This window comes from Globicephala melas, chromosome 10 (assembly GCF_963455315.2).
Source record: "Globicephala melas chromosome 10, mGloMel1.2, whole genome shotgun sequence".
NCBI classification, from domain to species: domain Eukaryota; kingdom Metazoa; phylum Chordata; class Mammalia; order Artiodactyla; family Delphinidae; genus Globicephala; species Globicephala melas.
In genome coordinates this window covers 5,277,434-5,297,420 of record NC_083323.1, presented here as the reverse complement: position 1 = coordinate 5,297,420, position 19,987 = coordinate 5,277,434, and the positions used below count along the sequence as shown (strand labels likewise).

The 19,987-nt window shown below is 48.1% G+C and overlaps 1 protein-coding gene across 2 annotated transcripts in view; it reads left to right on the top strand.

The window, feature by feature from the left end:
- The window catches only part of SAMM50 (SAMM50 sorting and assembly machinery component), a 32,821-nt gene extending 21,072 nt beyond the window's left edge, over window positions 1–11,749 (top strand). The window contains exons 12-15 of one of the 2 annotated variants that reach the window (XM_030855698.2): window positions 265–332; window positions 5,190–5,336; window positions 6,030–6,171; window positions 11,538–11,749. In XM_030855698.2, the coding sequence (XP_030711558.1) occupies window positions 265–332; window positions 5,190–5,336; window positions 6,030–6,171; window positions 11,538–11,583 (403 nt within the window). In that variant the 3' untranslated portion in view covers window positions 11,584–11,749. The remainder of the gene's footprint in view (window positions 1–264; window positions 333–5,189; window positions 5,337–6,029; window positions 6,172–11,537) is intronic. The other variant, XR_009565422.2, reaches the window with a different exon arrangement.
- Window positions 11,750–19,987: the final 8,238 nt, after the last annotated feature.

Below are 19,987 nucleotides of genomic sequence, written 5' to 3'. Positions count from 1 at the left end.
CCACCTAAGTGTCTATTTGCGCCTTGTATCTCACCTGTGTCCCCAGAAGTTTGACGCGTTTGTTTAGATGTATAGTCTTAGGTTAGATTACAAGCTTGGGTCTTTATGAAATTTACCATCCTCCCGTGCGTGTTCCTAATCCTGAAATGTTCCACCACGTGGAGATGTGGACGACCCAGTAGCGAGTGTGCGCCTTTTGCACTTTTGTCGTGCGATGGAGACTTTCCCCATCGGCTTTGCTCTGACATCTGCATCCTCTTCCAGGTTTTACCTCGGGGGACCCACAAGTGTGCGAGGGTTCAACATGCACAGCGTTGGGCCACAGAGCGAAGGTCTGTCGTTCCCCACAGCACACCAACTTGAAAAAATCGAAATTACGGTTACTTCTCACTTTTGAGCGCATGTATTGGTTTAAATTACCGCAATAATAGATACTCGTATTTCACCAGTGGAACTGGCACCTAACAGCATCCACCACACAGCAGGCACAGAAAGGTGTTTGTTGAGGAAACTGTAGAAAATGAGAAAAGATAGCTAAGCAGAAGATACATAACAGTCGCTTGTGATCCCATTGGCCAGAGATGACGTGTGTGAGCATTTTGTTGTTTAGACATGCACATCCGTGCACACGTGTGTTGTTTACATAACAGTTCTAACCTGTTTCTCCTACAGTAACGGTAACAGTGTATGAATAGATTTTTATAGGAATAAGTACTTTATCATTTTTAATGGCAGCTTATTTCATCTTACTGACAAACTATAATTTTTTTAAACTAATGCACTTTATTAAAAAAAAGTTTTTTAAATATATATATAAAATAACTTTAATATTACAGTAAACAATAAACATGCATTGTTTTTAAAAGACTTAGAGAAAATACAGCTAAACATTAATTATGGTTTTATCTGGGTGATGGGAATTATGAATAATTTTAATAAGCCTTTTAAAATGCATTTCTGCACTTTCCAAATTTTCCACAAGTTTACATTAAGCTTGTTTGTTTATTTATTGAGGTATAGTCAATTTACAATATTATATAAGTTTCAGGTGTACAACATAGTGATTCATAAAATATTGACTATATTCCCTGGGTAATGGACTTTATATTTGAGAACACTTTTAGGTTAGCAGAAAAATTGGACACAAAGTACAGAGTTCACTGTACGTGCCCGTAGCATCCTTTATTATTAACATCTCGCATTAGCGTGGGACACTTACTACAATCGATGAGCCAACACTGATGTGTTACTACTAACTAAATTCCATAGTTCACGTTGGGGTTCACTCTTTGTGTTGTAAAGTTTCATGGGTTTTGACAGTTGCATAATAGCATGTATCTACGATTATGGTATTTTATAGAATAGTTTCACCACCCTAAAAATTCACCGTGTTCCACCTATTCATTCCTCCCTCCCTTCCTCCCCCTCAGTTACTGGCAACCACTGACCTTTACTATCTCCATAGTTTTGCTTTTTCCAAAATGTCATATACTTGGAATCATACAGTATGTACCCTTTTCAGACTGGCCTTTTTGACTAAATAATATGCATTTAAGTTTCCTCCATGTCTTTTTTTTTTCTTTTTTGGTCAGTGTACTTCTTAAATTTTTGTTTATGTGTATATATATATATATATATATATATATATATATTTTAAATTAAAGTGTAGTTGATTTACAATATTGTATTAGTTTCAGGTGTACAATATAGTGATTGAGTCCTCCGTGTCTTTTTATAGCTTGATTGCTCATATCTTTTTATCACCAAATAATATTCCATTGTATGGCTGTACCACAGGGTGTTTATCCATTCACCTATTGAAAGACATCTTACTTGCAGGACATCCAATTTTTTGCAATTATGAGTAAAGCTGATATAAACATCTATGTGCAGTTTTTTATCTGGACATAAGGTTTCAGCTCATTTGGGTAAATACCAGGGAGTGTAATTGCTGGATTGTATGGTAAAACTATGTTTAGCTTTGTAAGAAACTGCCAGACTGTCTTCCAAAATAGCTAACGTTTTGCATTCCCACCAGCAATGAATCAGAAAGATAAAAGCCTTATCATTTTTAATGGCTGCATATTTCATCTTCTTCTGCGATCTTTTTAAACCAAATCCAAGTTTTAGACACTTAGTCTGTTTTCTTTTTTCTTACGTTTATATAACAGTGTATCAGTGAATAAGCTAACTGAATCTTTGTGCTCATCTATAAGTTTTACTTTATAATATAAAGTTCTAGGTGTGGAATTGCTAGGTCAAAGGATTTTGAGTATCCTGGAACATCCTTAAGGTTTTATATTGTCTCAAGAAAGCTTGTCTCAGTCATACTCTGTCCAGCAATGTGTGAGAATTCTGGTTTCTGGAACTCTCTCCAGTACTTGACATTATATCAGAGGATCTCCACGTGTTATTAAAAACTACAAAAACATCATTTAAGTAGATTCATGTTATGACATTGTAAAATATTCTATCCTGATTTTCTTAACTTTTTTTTTTTACATCTTTGTTGTTTCCACTTTATATTATTATAAATAGTGATTGCTCTGGGCCTAAATTTTTGTACAAAATATAAATTATTTCTTTTCATTTGTTTTTAGAGTGCTTTTATTTATTTTTAAATTTTTTGCGGTACGCGGGCCTCTCACTGTTGTGGTCTCTCCTGTTGTGGAGCACAGGCTCCGGACGTGCAGGCTCAGCAGCCATGGCTCACGGGCCCAGACGCTTGGCGGCATGTGGGATCTTCCCGGACTGGGGCACGAACCCGTGTCCCCTGTATCGGCAGGTGGACTCTCATCCACTGCGCCACCAGGGAAGCCCCTAGAGGGCTTTATTAGTGTGTCTTTTTTTTTTTTTTGAAAAGTAACATAATTTCTTTTTCACTATAACAAGTATTATTTAGTGACTAGATGCAAGTTTTGGAGTCTTCCATTTTCCTGAAAATTAAAACACAGTGGTATTTCATTTAATTACCTATTAAAAGGCTATTGGTAAGATTATATGAGCAAGAATATAAATTACTGTAACTTTTCATGAAAAAATTTGTCAATATTTATCAAGAGCCTAAAACATATATATATACATATATATACGTATATATATGTATATATATATACGTATATATACAAGGACTATTGATAATAGAACCAAACTGAAAACTGGAAGCCCAAATGCCCATCAGCAATAGAATAGGCAACTAAACAGTGGTGTCTTCACACTGTGGAATATTATACAGCAATGAGGATGAACAAGTTAGAGCCACTGGCTGGGTGGCATGAACAGGCCTCAGAAACATGCCAAAAACAAACCCAGATCCAGAGGATGCATACTGCATGATTCCACCTGTGCAGAGTTTAGCGAGTGGGTAAAGTGATCTATACTGTCAGGTGAGCAGGTAGACAGGTAGTGCTGCACTTGGCGTGGGTGCTGGGTAGTGATTAGAAAGGAGAACAGGGCCTTCTGGGGGGCTGCACTTATCTGTTTCTTGGTCTGGTGCTCATTATATGGTGTGTTCTGTGCCTGGAAATTCACTGTGCTGTACACTTAGGATGTGTATACTTTTCTATGTGTATATTGTACTTCAAGATGGTTTAAAATACCTGTGTGTGCAAGGAAGCCCATCACGGGTTAATGTCCACTTTCAAGAAATTCAACACCAACATGACAGTAGTCAAGGGGTAGATCGTTATATTATGTTACATATATGTGATTATTCAGGCGTCAAAATCACATTTTCAAAGAATATAAAGTATAAAAGGAAAGTGCTTATAATATAGTAAACTAAAAAAAAATATCAGGGGGCTTCCCTGGTGGCGCAGTGGTTGAGAGTCTGCCTGCCGATGCAGAGGACACGGGTTCGTGCCCCAGTCCGGGAAGATCCCACATGCTGTGGAGCAGCTGGGCCCGTGAGCCATGGCCGCTGAGCCTGCGCGTCCGTCCGGAGCCTGTGCTCCGCAACGGGAGAGGCCACAACAGTGAGAGGCCCGTGTACCACAAAAAAAAAAAAAAAAATCAGAACTGAAATGTATAAATATAAAATGACTTACATTTTGTTTTCTTATTTAATTATTCATTATAATTCACTGGATGGAAGAACACCAGATGTTAGCTGGTTATCTCTTAATGGTAGAAATTAAAGGAGGATTTCCTTTTTTTCTACTTCCATACATTTATCCCATTTTGTACAATGAGTATATTACTTTTTATGATTAGAATAAAATAGGTTATTTAAGAAAAGAGAGGAACACTTGCTGGGAAACGAGAAGCAAACCCAGCTGACCTCCTGCTTCCAGTCCGTTCTTTGTTTCCTCTAGAACTTCAGTATTAATAGTGGTTGAGGAGTTGCTGGGGCCTTTAAGTGAATAAGCAGTTCATTCCTTGAGGTTAATCTTGGAGACAGCCATATTTTTCTTTTTCATGGTCTGTCATTTTGTATTAAAGGGACTAAGGCACTTTACAACTAGTATTTTGTAACAAAGTATAAGCATTTCAGGGTTTTTTGTTGTTTGTTTAATGCTGTGGCTCTTTATAGTAAAATGAAATGGTAGGGACAGTTCTAGAAATAATGCAAATTATACTCTCAGTGGATCGTCTTGAATTTTGGCAAAAGTAACCAAAAAAAAAAAACCCAAGTGGTCACGAACCTTTAAAAACAAGCCTCTTCTCTGAAGATGTTGAGCTGAGACAGTGTCCTTGTGCAGCAGGGAGCAGACACTGCGTACCTTTGGATTAATAGCATGTCCGGCCACTTCCAGAAACTGCAGAGACATTTTCTTCATTTTGTCTCTCTATATTGTGGTCTTGACATTTTTGCAGAATAATGCATTTCATGTACCAAGTAACAGTGATCTGGTACCTGCGGTTGTGGAAAAAGTGATTCCATGAGTTTACTTGTTTTACTCCAAGCATTTTACAGGTATGGTAAATTACTGGCTTCATTCTTTCCTAAGTTACACATTAGCTTTTTTTTTTTTTTCCAGTTAAAGCAAATTATAAAACAAACCAGGAGAAGAAGAAAGATTATTTAAGAAAGGCCGACAACGTCAGGAGTTATAAGGGCAGCTGCTCACAGAGCTCGGGCACCGAGTGTGTTGTGTTCACAGCACACGCCTCGCTCATGTACGTGGTGGGACGTCAGTGTGGTTTTGAACCTGTGACCTTGTTTTGATCCGCACTCCTTCCTTGACTAGGAGACTACCTGGGCGGAGAAGCGTACTGGGCCGGTGGCCTGCACCTGTACACCCCGTTACCTTTCCGACCGGGCCAGGGCGGCTTTGGAGAGCTCTTCAGAACTCACTTCTTCCTCAACGCAGGAAACCTCTGCAACCTCAACTATGGTAAAATTTGGACTATTTAGCAGCCGTTCGGCAGAGCTGACCTTACGTTTAAAAGCACAGGACACAAGCGGGTGTCTGTGCCGCATTTAGATTGCGTCGTCTCTAAGAGTAGGCACTGTGCCTACCTGAGACACCTGCAACGCCTGATGTGGTGCCCAGAGTGAAGCTGTTGGTCGAATGGCTAGAACATGCATAACGAATCGTCATAACGAATGCTGCCTTGCAAAGAGAAACCTGTCTGTTTAGCAGACATTTCTCGAGCAGTGACTCTGTGCCAGTCATTACGGCCACAGAGCTGAGTGAGACCTGGTCTCTCCCCTAGGAGCTCAGGGCCAGCCTCAGATGTCCTGGCTTGGGGAGGTGTCTGGAAACCAAGGCTTGGAGTAGGGCTTCCTGGGCCGTCAGCGGTGGGCAAATGCCATTATAGCCAAAGGGAACAGAACGTGCCAGGCCCAGAGAATTGAGAGGACCTGTGTTCTTCTGGGACGGTGAGGAAGTACCCAAGTACCCAAGGCAGGTCCCCAGCCCTGTCTTGAGTTTGGGCCTAATCTCACTTCATGCATTCTCCTCAAGTATCTAGGCCTGGCTTAAAAGATGACCAGAGGCCACACAGAGGGGGAGAGCCAGGGCTGTCCAAGGACGTGTGCGGGGGACCACGTGCTATTGGTCACACCTCCTCTTCTCTCTCTTCAGGGGAGGGCCCCAGAGCTCACATTCGAAAGCTGGCTGAGTGCATCCGCTGGTCTTATGGCGCAGGGATCGTCCTCAGGCTGGGCAACATCGCGCGGCTGGAGCTGAACTACTGTGTCCCCATGGGCGTGCAGGGCGGGGACAGGTACGTGCTGGGAGGTTCTCTCCACAGGTACATGGCACTGTCTTGTCACTTTGTTTTGGACATAGTTAATCACTTCACCAGTGGCCTTTAAAATTCAAGACTTCAGGAGAAATTGAATAGTTAGCAAAAGGATGGAAACGGATTTTTGTCCATGGGCTTCTCCATACAGTTTGGAGGAAAGGCTGTGATGTGTTCCCGTCCCCCCACCTTATGCTGTTTGCACTTGTCATCAGGTAGAGGGAGCTCCTCTGGCGGCCTGGCTGGAGGTGGTGGCCGCCGTTTTGGGTCCTGCGCTGAGCAGAATGAGGTGTTGCCGGTGGGGACTTTGCAGGCCGGGAGCCTGGAGGCTGGGTGGGCACAGGTCTGCTCGGGCCGCAGAGGACCTGCTTTCTGGCCCTTCTCCACCGGTCATTTTACTGAACAAGATCTGCTGAATATTCATGGGTGAATATGGTATAAGGCCGATTACAGCTACAGAAATTAATTCTGTTTCTTAAAGTATTTGGTATGCATTGTAGAAATTTCAAGAAGTCCAGAAGTATTGTCATGATAGTATGTAAATAATACCATGGACTGGGGGCTTAAACAGCAGACTTGTATCTCTCACCGTCTGGAGTTTGCAAAGTCCAGGACCAGGGTGCCGGCAGGTTCGGTTCCGGGTCAAGGACCCTCTTCCCGGCTTGCAGATGACGCCTTCTCACTGGGCTCTCACCTGAAGGGGGCAGAGAGCAGGCTCTCTGGTGTCTCTTCTTACAAGGACACCAGTTCCATCAAGGACCCCATCTTAATTAAGTTGCCTCATCTAAGGTGACTTAGTTACCTCCTCAAGGCCCCACCTCCAAATACTGTCACATGGCAGGGCTGGGGGGTGGGCGTTTAGTGCTTCAGCCTGTGAGGATTGGGGGACACGGACATTCTGCCGGTAACCTAGTGTTTCTCTACATTTCAGGACTCTAGGCTGTATTTTTTTCTTCTCGGTGTTCTGTCTACATTCAGCTGTGATGCTGAGTCATAGCCAGGCTTCCAGCGTGAAGTTGTAGTTTGTCCTCGTTTAAGGAAGTGCTGTACCAGTCTTACTCTCCCTGTCTTCTGCTTCAGCGTGGTGGGTGATGGTGTTTTGAAGGGAAACCACATTAGGAAGCTTTTAACAAAGCTTTGTTCTTAGGTGCACATCAGTGGCTGTCATCCAGATCCTCTGTGGCCATCGCTTCGGGAGAGTCTGCCCTCCTCCGCTCTCCCTGGAAGGCTGGCTCGGCCCGGGGCCGCCGTGCCGCCCTTCCTCCCCGTACCCTCTCGGGTCTGCTGCTCTGACGACTGTTAATTCCCCTCCACGCCTTGCCTGTTCTCGGCACAGAGCAAAAGCTGAGAAAGGTCTAGTTGCTCAGGCTGAGTGTGCACTGGAGCCCAGCTGCACAGGCTCGGAGTGCAGCCTGGCCGCCCCGTGGCTGTGTGGCCCGGGGTGAGTTACTTAACCTCTCTGGGGCTCCGTTTTCACAACTGTAGGATGGGTGCTAATGATAGTGATTACTTTGCAGTTTTGAGGACTGAATGCATTAGCACACACGCAGCTTGTAGAGCGGTACCCAGCGTGTTGTCAGCAAAGCTGGTTACTTCTCGTGTTGTTGCTGCTACTGCTGCACTCGCCCTGGCCAGCTGTTCACAAAGGAAGCAAACGGTGTGTGTGTGTCCCCCGCCATCCGCAGTGGCACTGTGCGCGCCACATGACTGGCTGTGTTAGAGACATGCCGTAGATGGGATGATGTGGCCTGATTTCAGGGATAGTGAAATGTGGGGAACTGTGCACCTTCCCTAGAGCAAGCTTTGTGCATTAGGTAACATCGTAGCTTCAGGAAATGAAGCTAATGTTGCAGGTTGCTTTCTGCAAAACCTTGTTCCCACCACAGGCATGGGCGTGGGGCTCCCTGGCGTAACAGCCAGGTGCTAAGTGAGTCCTTGCAGGGAGCGGCAGAGGTGCAGGTGATGAGCCTGCACCAACACCGGGATGAGGTCAGATAGAGCCGTCTAGGCCTGCGCTTCTCAAACTGTAATGTGCTTGGGTCTGGAGTGGGCTGCACTGCGGGTGGGCTGCGCGGCCAGCCCCTGCCCTGTCCGTCCCTGGCTGTGTGACCTGGGCAAGCCCTGCTGGCTCTGGGCCTCCGGTCCTTCAGACTGGAAGGCGCTGCCGTCGTGTGGCTGCAGCATCATCGGAGGCCACTGGGTGTCGCTGTGCTCCCGGAATCCGAGTGCTGCTCTCGGGAGCCCGGCTTCCACTACCTGCCTCCCCGAATCTGTGCAGGGGGTGGAGTGGGTACTTCACCACTCCACTCTGCTCTCTCTCTTCCGGTTAAATTTGAAAAATATGTGGCAGCCATTAATTTCAAATGTGGGTTCTGAAAGGAGGAAGCATGCTGTGCGAGTGCTATTTAAAGACCAGAACATAAGGACGCTCCTCTGCCCCCCAGGCTGCTCTGTTTTGGGGTCATGGTGGTTGCAGCAGATGCTTCTCGTGTGCAGTGTCCCTGAGTAGGGGGGCTTGCCGTCACTCAGCGTATGGCTCTGTTTGAAGTTTTGTCATCAAAATTGGAATTTCGTGACGTTCGAGTGATCTTGCCAGGGTTTAATCTTCATTTCTAAAATGAAGCAGCTAGCAGGATGGGGAGTTACATGTGTGCCAGACATCCATAGGTCCCCCGCCCAGTGAGTGCAATCGCTTTGTAATTAGGATTTCAGATCTTTACAGAAATGGAAATCGCTTTGAAATATTTGGCGAGTTTTATACCGGGGGTGACGTGTGACACCGTTGTCTCTGCGCTCTGACGGCGAATGCTCTGTGTCTTACCGAGTGTGGTCCCTGGAAATGCGCTGGTGACTGAGGCAGCTGGCGGGGAGGGCAGCGCACAGTTAGTAACAGAGAAAGACCAGGCAGGGAGTCGTGGAGGGCTTCCCGGGGGAGGTGATAGCTCCAGGCTGCAGAGCAGCTGGAGCCAAGGTGTGCACGCATGGAATGCCTGTGGGCGCCAGCTTCTACCCTTCGCAGGAGCAGAAGTGAGGTGCAGGGCGGCCCTTGATGCAGGCGGGGCCTGAGATCCGGTCACTCTTGTCCCCCACCCGTCTCTGCCCTCCAGCCTCTCTGGCCTCTTCCCTTAGGGCACACGCCAGCGCCCCGAGTTCTGGCACTCATCGACCTGCTCCCTGCTGAATTCCCCGTGCTAGACGGGCGCCTGGCGTTCCTGGGGGCTGGCTGGGGGAGGATGGGCGCCTGGCGCTGGGGGACCCTGGTGTGGCCTTCAACGAGCCCTTGGCGCCGAGTCCGAGGCGGGCCGGGTGCAGGCCGGGAGCCTCCGGGTGGTGCTGGAGTGGCGCAGCTGGGCCGCCCTGAGACTGCCGGTGGGAGGGGGAGACTCGAGACTCGGTCTTTTCTGAGGCGCCTACTGGATTATAGGCATATAGGCACACGGGACACAGAGCAGGAAGACGGGCGTTTGGTGAGGCTGTCTCCGTGCACCTGGCATCCGGGACACTGTTCTGGATGTGTGTGGTGGGTATTTTTCCTGTGACACGTTTATATGGTCTCTGAACATAAACCTGTGCTTGTAAAGGTGTTTAACCTGTTTACAGTTGGCGTAGACGAGCCTTTATTGGAATGCCTGCTTGTTTCTGAATCGTGTAAACCCAGGGCTTGACTTATTTTGATCTTGCTCAGGCCTATTTTCAGACATTTTTCTAAACAGCGAATGCAGGCAGGACTACTTTTATGGACCTAATGATATAAAAGGTAAAAACACCTCGTTTAGATCTGAGCAGAACGAAGTTGTACAAACACAGCCACGGTTCTGACTGGATCTTTGCCTTTTAAGGACGGTGGTGAGGTTTACTCAGGGTCACACGGGGACTGTAGCTGTCCCTTCTGGTCAGGTGACTTATGCTGATATGGTTTAGTGAGCGCCCTTGACCCTGCAGAAGGTCAGCGACAACAGTTAAGGTTCTCTCTTTTGAGTCCCTTAATTGATCAGATATTTCATTCCCACGCTGAAAAAGAAAAACTTTCTGCCAGTTTTCAGGTGCTGTAAGTTCTGAGATTGGGTGACAGCACAAGTGTTGTGACAGTAGAAACATTAGCTTTTCTCTGAATGAGGGGGTTGTTCTCTTCCAGTTTTTCTGGAAACTCTCCAGAACTTGCAAAACTGCTGTGTTCCGCAAACACTCCATCAGCTGCTGGTTGGGATTCGGAACGTTTTTTCCCTGGAAGCTCATGCTTTCTGGTGTTCAGGTCCCGGGGTTAGGTCCTCTGTCCCGAGTACAGTACTGGCCCTGCCCCGAGCACAGTCAGCAGGTGGGCAGCACGGGAGTCCGTCCTCCGCGGTGTGGGCTGCAGGGGGAGCGGTTCTCGGCCTGGCGGCGCACCAGCATCACTGTGGAGTCCCAGGAGTACAGCTGCCTGGGCTGCGGCCGGTGATTCTCACCCTGCGTGCGGCCGGGGCTTGAACCAGGACGTCATGGAAACAGCAAGGCCTGCAGCAGGGCGTCCTCCGAGGCAGCTGAGGCAGCAGGGCCCGCGGGCGCGCTTGCGTTTGGGTCCAGGGTTCTGCTCTGAGGCTCCTGCCGTGACCGCAGCCATCTCCTCACTGCCCAGTCCGTTTGCTCATCTGAAAATGGGCTCAGTGATCTGTCTGCCGGTGAAAGAGCAGCACACTGAATGTAACCTGCACAGCGTCAGCGGGTAGCAGGTGTTGCAACCCACGTGCCCTCTTTGCATCCTCCCTTTCCTGGGAAAGGAGCAGGTTCTAAAGAGGCAGGTTAAGCCCTTTGGGGCCGTGGGTTCTGCCGTCCTCCCCGCCCCCTCCTGGGCCTGCCTGTGTCCTGTGTTTCGCCAGGGGCCCTTGCACGGCCACGTCTCTGATCACCTCTTGCCCTGCGCTGTGCAGAAGGTGCCTCTTCTCTGGTAGCCTCAGAAATAAACACGAAGCTTTCCTTCCCACCCCAGGAGTTTTGTTTTCATGAATATTTCTTTCCCAGGTCCTTCTCTTGTCTAGGTGCCAGTTGGGTCAGGACTGGGGGGGAAACAGAGAGGAGTAGAGGAGGGAGCAGGGAAGGGGGATTCGTGTCTCCATTTTGTTCCCTTTTCCATCCTCCAAAGGCTGGTTCTCAAACCAGCAAAGGAGGGAGTGCCTGGGGACAGCTGGTGAAGCCGGGTAGCCGGGAGGGAGGAAAGAGCTGAGAGGCGGGCAGGAAGAGCCTGGCATTGCTTCTGAGACGTGCACGTTTCTGGAATTGTGCAAATGGCAGCGTGAGCAGAGCGGACCACAGTGTTGATTTCCTGCCTTAAAAAAAACAACAAAAAACAACAACAAACTTTTTTTTTTTAGGATCTGTGATGGCGTCCAGTTTGGAGCTGGGATAAGGTTCCTGTAGCCGCAGAGCACCCTCTGTCCCCTCCAGCAGCAGCTCTGGGACTTGGGCAGCAGTGAGTCACTCGGTGCCACACACTTTGTCTCCAAATAAACACGTTTCATGTGATTCTTTGAATGCAGTCCTTGTGGGAAACCATGTCAATAAATTTTAGAGACAGATACTCAGATGCACTGTGGGTGTGATTTGCTTTCCACAGCCAGGGTGCCCCGCGCCGGCTCTTCTGAGGACCAGGTCAAGCCGCCCGCCGTGCGTTCTCTCGCGTGTGCCCCGCCGCGGGGAGGGACATCAGATGTCTCCCGATTCCTCCTCGTCCCGCACTCTTCGGTTCGTTCCCATGCGTCAGTGATCGGCAGAGAGCTCGGAGGAGGCGCAGGCCCGCCGCTGGGGGTGCGTGCGCTCTGGCTCCGTGCCGGCTGATCCGAGGGGCCCGCATCCGCGGGGGCTGCAGTCGCAGGGTCATCTCCGTGTGTGTGAGCGCCCTGCGAGAAGGAGCTGCGTGTAGCGTCATGGACGGGGAGGCAGAGAGGAAGAGTGTCCTCTGGAGGGAACAGCCGCATCGTTTATAAAGATGCGGGAGTCAGCGCCTGTCGCTGCTGTAGCAAAGCACCACAGGCTAGAGGCGTAACTCGACACAGAGCAGTCACCTTGCAGTCTGGAGGCCAGGCGTCCAAAGTGGGTCTCACTGGGCTGAAACCAGGGCGTCAGCAGGGCTGCGTTCCTCCTGGAGGTTCTAGGGGAGGATCTGCTTCCCAGCCTGCCCCAGCTTCCGGAGGCGCCCCCCGTTCCTTGGCTCGTGGCCCCTTCCTGTATCTCAAAGCCAAGCAGTTCAGCATCTTCCAGTCTCCCTCCAGATCTTTGCCTCTCAGTGCCGTCTTATGGGCCCTTGTGACTATATTGGGCCCACCTGGACACTCCAGGCTGATCTTATTTTAAGATCAGATGATTAGCAACCTCAATTCTATCTGCAATCTTAATCCCCCCCTTGCCATATTACGTAACATATTCACAGGTTCCAGGAATAGAACGTGGACATCTTTGGGGGACCGTTATTCTGTCTGACACACCTAGTATCTCTCAAAGTAATATTTCAGGATATACTTTATTAGCCACATTAGAAAAAGAGTTTTAAAAATTTGAACCTCCTTTGAATTCTTCTAAAAAAGGTACCATATAAAAATGTCCAGGGGTGCCCGTGGTGCCCCAATAGGCCTTAGCTAGAGAGCTTACTGTTGGATATTCCCCCCCCTCCCAGCTGGGACTGAGTCCGCTTCACCTTCATCCTCCCATAACCTGGTTTATGTCTCTGCCGAGGGCGCCTGGGGTTTCAGGAGCAAGCTGAGTCCAAGGACCCACCTGCTCTCAGGCCTCCGAGGGCTGTCTCACCCTCACTGCCCACGTGAACTATAGGGATTTTGCAGAGAACGTGTAAGGGGAAACAGTTTACCTTTCTTAATAGTTGGGAACCTGGGAAAATACACATTTTTCCCATGAGTTGTTTTATTGTTTCCAGTTTCACATTTATGCATTTGGCAAAATAAGAAACCCATGTTACAACACTGTCATGTTCAGACTATAAGTTAAGAACAATAAAATCCAGATGACACAACCTCTCAGACACCGTGACCTTGTGAATTCATCTCCTGCTGCGGTGGAGTATCCAAAAAGAAGTCGTTTTTGAAAAGGTACATGTTTAATCAAGCAGGGCCAGGTTGCCCCAGGGCGCTGGCCCAGATCCATAATGAAAGCGCGTCAGGTCCGGCCTTCTGCCGTGTCGGGAGCCGGGTTTCAACGGCAAACACGCTCCCCAGGCTGCTCCTTTGCAAGGTGAAGTGCAAACAGCGGAGACACTGGGTAAAAATCAGGATTCTGTTCCTTCTCGGTGGTATTAAGTGGGCAGATCGGAGCAGAAAGCCAGGAGCCCTTCACAAAGTGCTTTCCATGAAAGACCAGAACCCAGGCGAGTTCACTGTGGGAGGTAACTTCATGGCTGCAGTTTTCTTTTTTTGTTTTTTTCATAGCTGCTGTTCTAGGGCATCTGGCGTCATAGAAAAGAAGCATGAAGAGCATCACAGACTCCTCCCCAAAGTACCACCCTGACTCAGTGGGGCTTTGCATCTTTTTTTTTTTTTTTGGCCACACTGTGTGGCTTGGAGGATCTTAGTTCCCTAACCAGGGATTGAACCCAGGACCCAGCGGTGAAAGTGTGGAGTCCTAATCACCAGACCACCAGGGAATTCCCTTTGCATCTTAATTTATCTCTAAATACCTGAGTGTTTGGGATTAGAACAGAGTTCCATACTTGTTCAATCAGCCTTTCACTCCACTGTGCAAGGAATGGGCCCCGAAGCCTTCCGTGGCTTCATTCTGAAGGGGAACGCTGCTGTCTCCCTTGCTGGAAACCTACTGGGTCAGTCATCTTGCACTTGTAATAGAGGCTGACTTTAGCGAAGCTAATAGTCACAAAGCTCATGGAAGAAAACCCTCTGTGGTGGGTCTCGTCGCCCGTTATCATGAACTGGTGGTGGTCTGTGTACACACACTCTGACCTTTTACAAGAGTTTTATGAGCCAAGTGCTCTCCGAGCAGTGCCATGAGCCACTCGTGTCCCCGTCTGTTGTCTGCAAGGCTTTTATGATCCAGTGAGGAAACAGGCTGTACTGCCAAGTGTCTCAGTTACTGGAACAAAGGACAGTCAAGCAGGCCCCGCTGATGAAGATCAGGCCACGCTTCCCCTTAGGTTGATTCCTGCAAAGGCCCTGCACTTGGACACCCTCCTCATACCCTGCAGCTCCTGAGGCTAAGAATTCTCTTTAATTTGTGTATTTGCTTTTTCTTTTTTAAAGACCAGATAAATTTACCTTTAGGATAACTAGATGTGCTCAAATGCACTTTGTGTTTAAAGTTCACCCAAGAGTGAGAATCCCCTGGTGGTCCAGTGGTTAAGACTCTGAGCTTCCACTGCAGGGGACGTGGGTTCGATCCCTGGTCGGGGAATGAAGATCCCACATGCCGTGCAGCACGGCAAAAAAAAAAAAGAAGAAAAAATAAAAATAAAAAAAAGATCACCAGGGGCTTCCCTGGTGGCGCAGTGATTCAGAGTCCGCCTGCCAATGCAGGGGACACGGGTTCGAGCCCTGGTCTGGGAAGATCCCACATGCCATGGAGCAACTAAGCCTGTGTGCCACAACTACTGAGCCTGCACTCTAGAGCCCACGAGCCACAACTACTGAGCCTGTGTGCCACAACTACTGAAGCCCACGTGTCTAGAGCCTGTGCTCCACAACAAGAGAAGCCACTGCGATGAGAAGCCCGCGCACTGCAACAACCCAACGCAGCCAAAAAAAATAAAATAAATTTATTTTTAAAAAAAAGATCATCAAAAAGGAGCGGATTCCTTAGTCTAGGATAAAAACCGGAGAACTGCGTTTGAAATGAAATGTTTAAAATAAGGTAGCTGTACTCAAAATTCACATTTCTAGCTACTCTTAAAGAACTGGGTCTGACGACATGAGACCTTCATTCTCACAGGGAACTGGGCTGGAGCTGGAGTGGTGTTCCTTCAGCCTGGGCACCCGTGGGCCCTCTCTGGCTGCTTCAGTTATGTAAATTGTCCCTGCCTGTGGCCCATCAGGAGGGGAAGCATCTGAACATGTCCAGGGAGGAGGAGGCAGGTTGGGGGCCGAGGGGGCTGGGGCAACCGTCAGAAGGTAGAGTCGTGGCCCCAGTCATGATCCCGGCTGTAGTCCTGTGGGCTTTTTTTTTTTTTTTTTTTCACCACACCGCGAGGCATGCAGAACTTCCCTGACCAGGGATGGAACCTGGGCCCCCTGCAGTGGAAGCATGGAGTCTTAACCACTGGACCGCCAGGGAAGTCCCCCTGTGGGCTCTTTACCAAACCCACTCCCTTCTTCCCTCTGGGCCGCAGCCGGTCTTCTGTCAGAGGAGAGGATTAGGGTTTGGTACCTTCCAGTTCTGGATTCCACAGTCACAGGGATGCCGCCTGTGGGTTTTCTGAGGCTTTGTGCCCCCGTGTAAATGCGAGCTGATGTGTGACACTGTAGATTGCTTTGCCTGTTTTCGAACATTAGCTACAAGGAGTGAGCAATGGGTACTTTGTGATTCAGACTGGACTTGAACCCCAGCGCCGTCACCAGCCAGACGCAGCATTTTCTGAATCAATTATGATGCTTTCCCAGAAATTCTCTCCCAAGCCATCAGTACCCATTCATAAAATATTTACATAGTCAATGATCTCCACTGCATAACCACTTATTGGATGGTTTTTAAAAGCTTGTTTACAGCATCCAACATTTAACCTCAGGAACAATAACTAAATATACATTTCTTTGCCTCCTTTTTTTACCTTTTTACTGATTTCTTCAGATGATTGTGTATAACAGCAGTTCTCAAACTTTTTGGCCTCAGGACCCCTTAGCACTGTCAAAAATTGTGGAGGACCCCCAAAGAGCTTTTGTTTATGTGGGTCGATGCTAATACTTACCGTATTGGAAATTAAACCAAAAATTTTTAAATAGTAATTCATTAAAAAATAACAAACTCATTGCTTGCTAACATAAATAACACTTTATGAAAAAACTATTTCCAAACGCATACAGTGAAAAGAGTGGCATTGTTTTGCAATTTTTTTTTTTTTGTGTGTGTGTGTGTGTGCGGTACGCGGGCCCCTCACTGCTGTGGCCTCTCCCGTTGCGGAGCACAGGCTCCAGACGCGCAGGCTCAGCGGCCATGGCTCACGGGCCCAGTTGCTCCGCGGCATGTGGGATCTTCCCGGATCGGGGCACGAACCCGTGTCCCCTGCATCAGCAGGCGGACTCTCAACCACTGCGCCACCAGGGAAGTCCTGTTTTGCAATTTTGCAAATCTCTCTACTGTCTTCAAAAACACATGGATTCTCACATCTACTTCTGCATTCAGTTTCTTGCAATTAAAGTGGTTTAAGAAGAAAATCCATCCTCACGTAGGTATTTGTAAAAGAGGAGAGTATTTTAATAGCCTTTTCAGATGACGGTGAGTGTCCTTCGATACTTCACCAAAATTCAACAAGTGATGGTTTTTCAAAGGTTAGTTGCAATTTGGAATCTGGAACCACATCAGTGACTTTTCACGCTCAGTTCCATCAAATCCAGTGGTCCATCTGGCACTGTGACTGGGGCTGTTACCCAGGCATGATTTTGTAGCATCATATATTGATCATTTGGGAAATACTGGTTCACAAATTATGCAAATCTTCCAAATACCGACACATGTCATGATGATGCAAAATTAAAAGATCATGTTCATTAATGTCACCACTGATCTCATCAGAAAAATCTTTTAAGTACTGAAAGCTGTCAAGCTCATGGCGGTGGATACAAGTTTCTCCAAGTTCCAGTTTTCACATGAAAGCTCCTACGTTCTCATGGGCAGCAAATACTGTTAGTTGCTTTCCTTGAAGCTCACTTCGTTCATTTTCAAGGAAACATCTGCGAAAATAACCCAAGTCGGAATAACCCTAGGGTGTCAGTCATTCCTTCAAGTAACAGTGATTGATGTTCCGTGGGAAGAGCGGCTGGTTCCCTGCAGCCCAGCCACACAGCTTTTCCCTGAGACAGATGTGCCCTTTGTGCTCCCCGTGTCAGCAGGCAGAATGTTAAAGGGCTGGGATTTAATGAAATTGAGCATTTTGCCTCGAGGATGTTCTCCGGTGAGCCTGGCATTTTCTTTCTTTCTTTTTATATTTATTTATTGGGCCGCACTGGGTCTTAGTTGCCGCGTGTGGATCTTTGTTACGGCATGCGAACTCTTAGTTGCGGCGTGTGGGATCTAGTTCCCTGACCAGGGATCAAACCCGGAACGCCCCACCCCCCCCAAAAAACAAAAACCTGGGTCCCCTGCATTGGGAGCATGGAGACTTGGCCACTGGACCACCACAGAAGTCCGAGCCTAGTAGCATTTTCGTTTCAGTCCCTGGGTGCAGGTTACAGTGACCACAGATGTGGGCTGGGGCTCCGCCCTACCCTGTACTCACGCCCTGGCACTTTTACCCACTGTCACCTTTGCATAAGTGCAAATGTCACCCCAGTGAACTGAGTCACCAAGTAACATCTTAGTGTTATTATAAAATTGTTTTGACCTTGCAAATCCCCTGAAAGTCTCAGGGGCCCCCAGGGGCCCATGGACCACACGTTGAGAACCCCTGATCTATCATCATCCAAAGCAAGTTATTTCAGGGTCTTCCCTGGCGGTCCAGTGGTTAGGGCTCCACGCTTCCACTGCAGGGGGCAAAGGTTCGATCCCTAGTCAGGGAACTAAGATCCTGCATGCCGTGTGGCATGGCCAAAAAAACCCCCCAAAACAAACAACAAACAAAAAAACCCAAAGCAAGGGACTTCCCCTGGTGGCACAGTGGTTAAGACTCCGCCTGCCAATGCAGGGGACATGGGTTCGAGCCCTTGTCCAGGAAGATCCCACATGCCGCGGAGCAACTAAGCCCATGCACCACAACTACTGAGCCTGCGCTCTAGAGCCCGTGAGCCACAACTACTGAAGCCCACGCACCTAGAGCCCGTGCTCCGCAACAAGAGAAGCCACCGCAATGAGAAGACCGCGTACCGCAACGAAGAGTAGTCCCCGCTCGCTGTAACTAGAGAAAGCCCGCGCACAGCAACAAAGACCCAATGCAGCCAAAAATATAAATAAATAAATAAGTAAAATTAAAAAGCCCAAAGCAAGTTATTTCAGCCTGTGGAGGTCCTCCCCAGAAGGTGTTCCGATATTTGCACTAGAGCAATTGCAGGATGACTATGGTAATTACTGGAGTAATTGTGAGGGTCTCTGTATGGACCTGAATGAGGAGGGACTCTGTCTTTGCTGAGGGACAAGCTGGGAATTAAAAACCCTCCTTTTATCATCAGATGTGAACCATAGTCCCCTCCCTGAGCTCACATCTCTCTTCTGTGAAATGGGGCTGCTGGGACCTGTGTGTAACAGGAGCTGTATGTGGAGGGCCCGGCACATGGGAGCCACAGTCCCTGACAGCTGGGGCGGGTGGGCTCTGCCTTGGGTGCTGTGAGCAGGGGAGAGATTTGAGTCTTCCCGAATTTTTATCACCTGGGAGTGCCGCAGAGAGAAGAGATTGGTTTAAATTTGGAATAAAACATAGGCATGTTTTACATTTATACTCACATGTTTCGGTTTGCAAAGTGAACTGTGGGGAGCTGTCTCAACACTGCTTTACTGGGGTCAAACCCTCCGCCTTTAAGCAGTAACAATGCTTTGCCAGAGGGGCTAACGGCCATCCCGTTGTCCCCGAGTCTGGTTGTGACTTTGTACGTGGCGTTTTCCTGACAAGTAAATTACTGGACTCCTTTGCCAAATCGTTAGATAACTTTAAAGAACAAAGAACGTTTGTGTGAAAGGAGATTCAGCCTTATCTTGCTAGGAAAATAAACAGTAGTCATTTTTGAGAAGAATGTTCATCCTATGAATTTGGATCAACTACGAAAATTACAGCCTCTCTACCCAGTTCCCACCCACCCACCTCTTTTCAGTCAATCAGTTTCTAACAAAGGAAGCATTTCCTACTCTATTTGTCAGTAGATAGATGCGCTGGTCTATTAAAATATTCCAACTTCTCATGGTTGAGATAACAGCCAGCCTAGATCCATCCATCATGTGAAACAGGTGACCTCCCTAGATTGAGTCAGAGACCCAAACACAATTGCTTCGATCTTCTTATCATACCCAGAAATTACAGCTCATCTAAACGTAATTTCCCTGAAATGCTAAGTGGGCAGAGCTACGGCTAGAAATATTAGAACATAATAAAGAGACCATGGTAGGGATTGACGTTGATCATGTAGGGGTAGAAATGGACATGCTGTCCTTACTGAGAGGAAGTGTTGAAATCCAATGGGATGGAATTTCCTGAGCTGTTTCTGTAGTGAAGGTTAGACAGGATTCATCCCTAAGCTTTAGTCCAGAGCCGTTACCTCAGCGCTCATAGGAACTAGTTGCAGCGGCTGCGCCAGGACTGATCTCCCTCGCATCTGACCCTTCCCATCCCCACAGCCTCAGCCCTGGGCCCGCCGGGCATCATTTCCTGTCTGTCTGAAAACAGCCTCCTCCCGGCTGGCCCTTCCGGGAGTGGGAAACAGGAAGAGTGCGTGATCAGGAGCCAGAGCCGGCCTTGAATCCCCACTTCCTCTGCTCATTTGCTCAGTCACTCAACACATGTGCCGGGCACAGTGCAGGTGCCACCTCCCTGCAATTTCAGAGTAACGTCTGGCCTCCTTATTTATCCCCAGATGCCTCTCGGCATCTTGTGTCGGCCCACCCCTTTATCCCCCCCCGTCTCACCCCAGGTACCCCCTTTCCCCCCAGTCATTTCAAATGACCTTTAGCT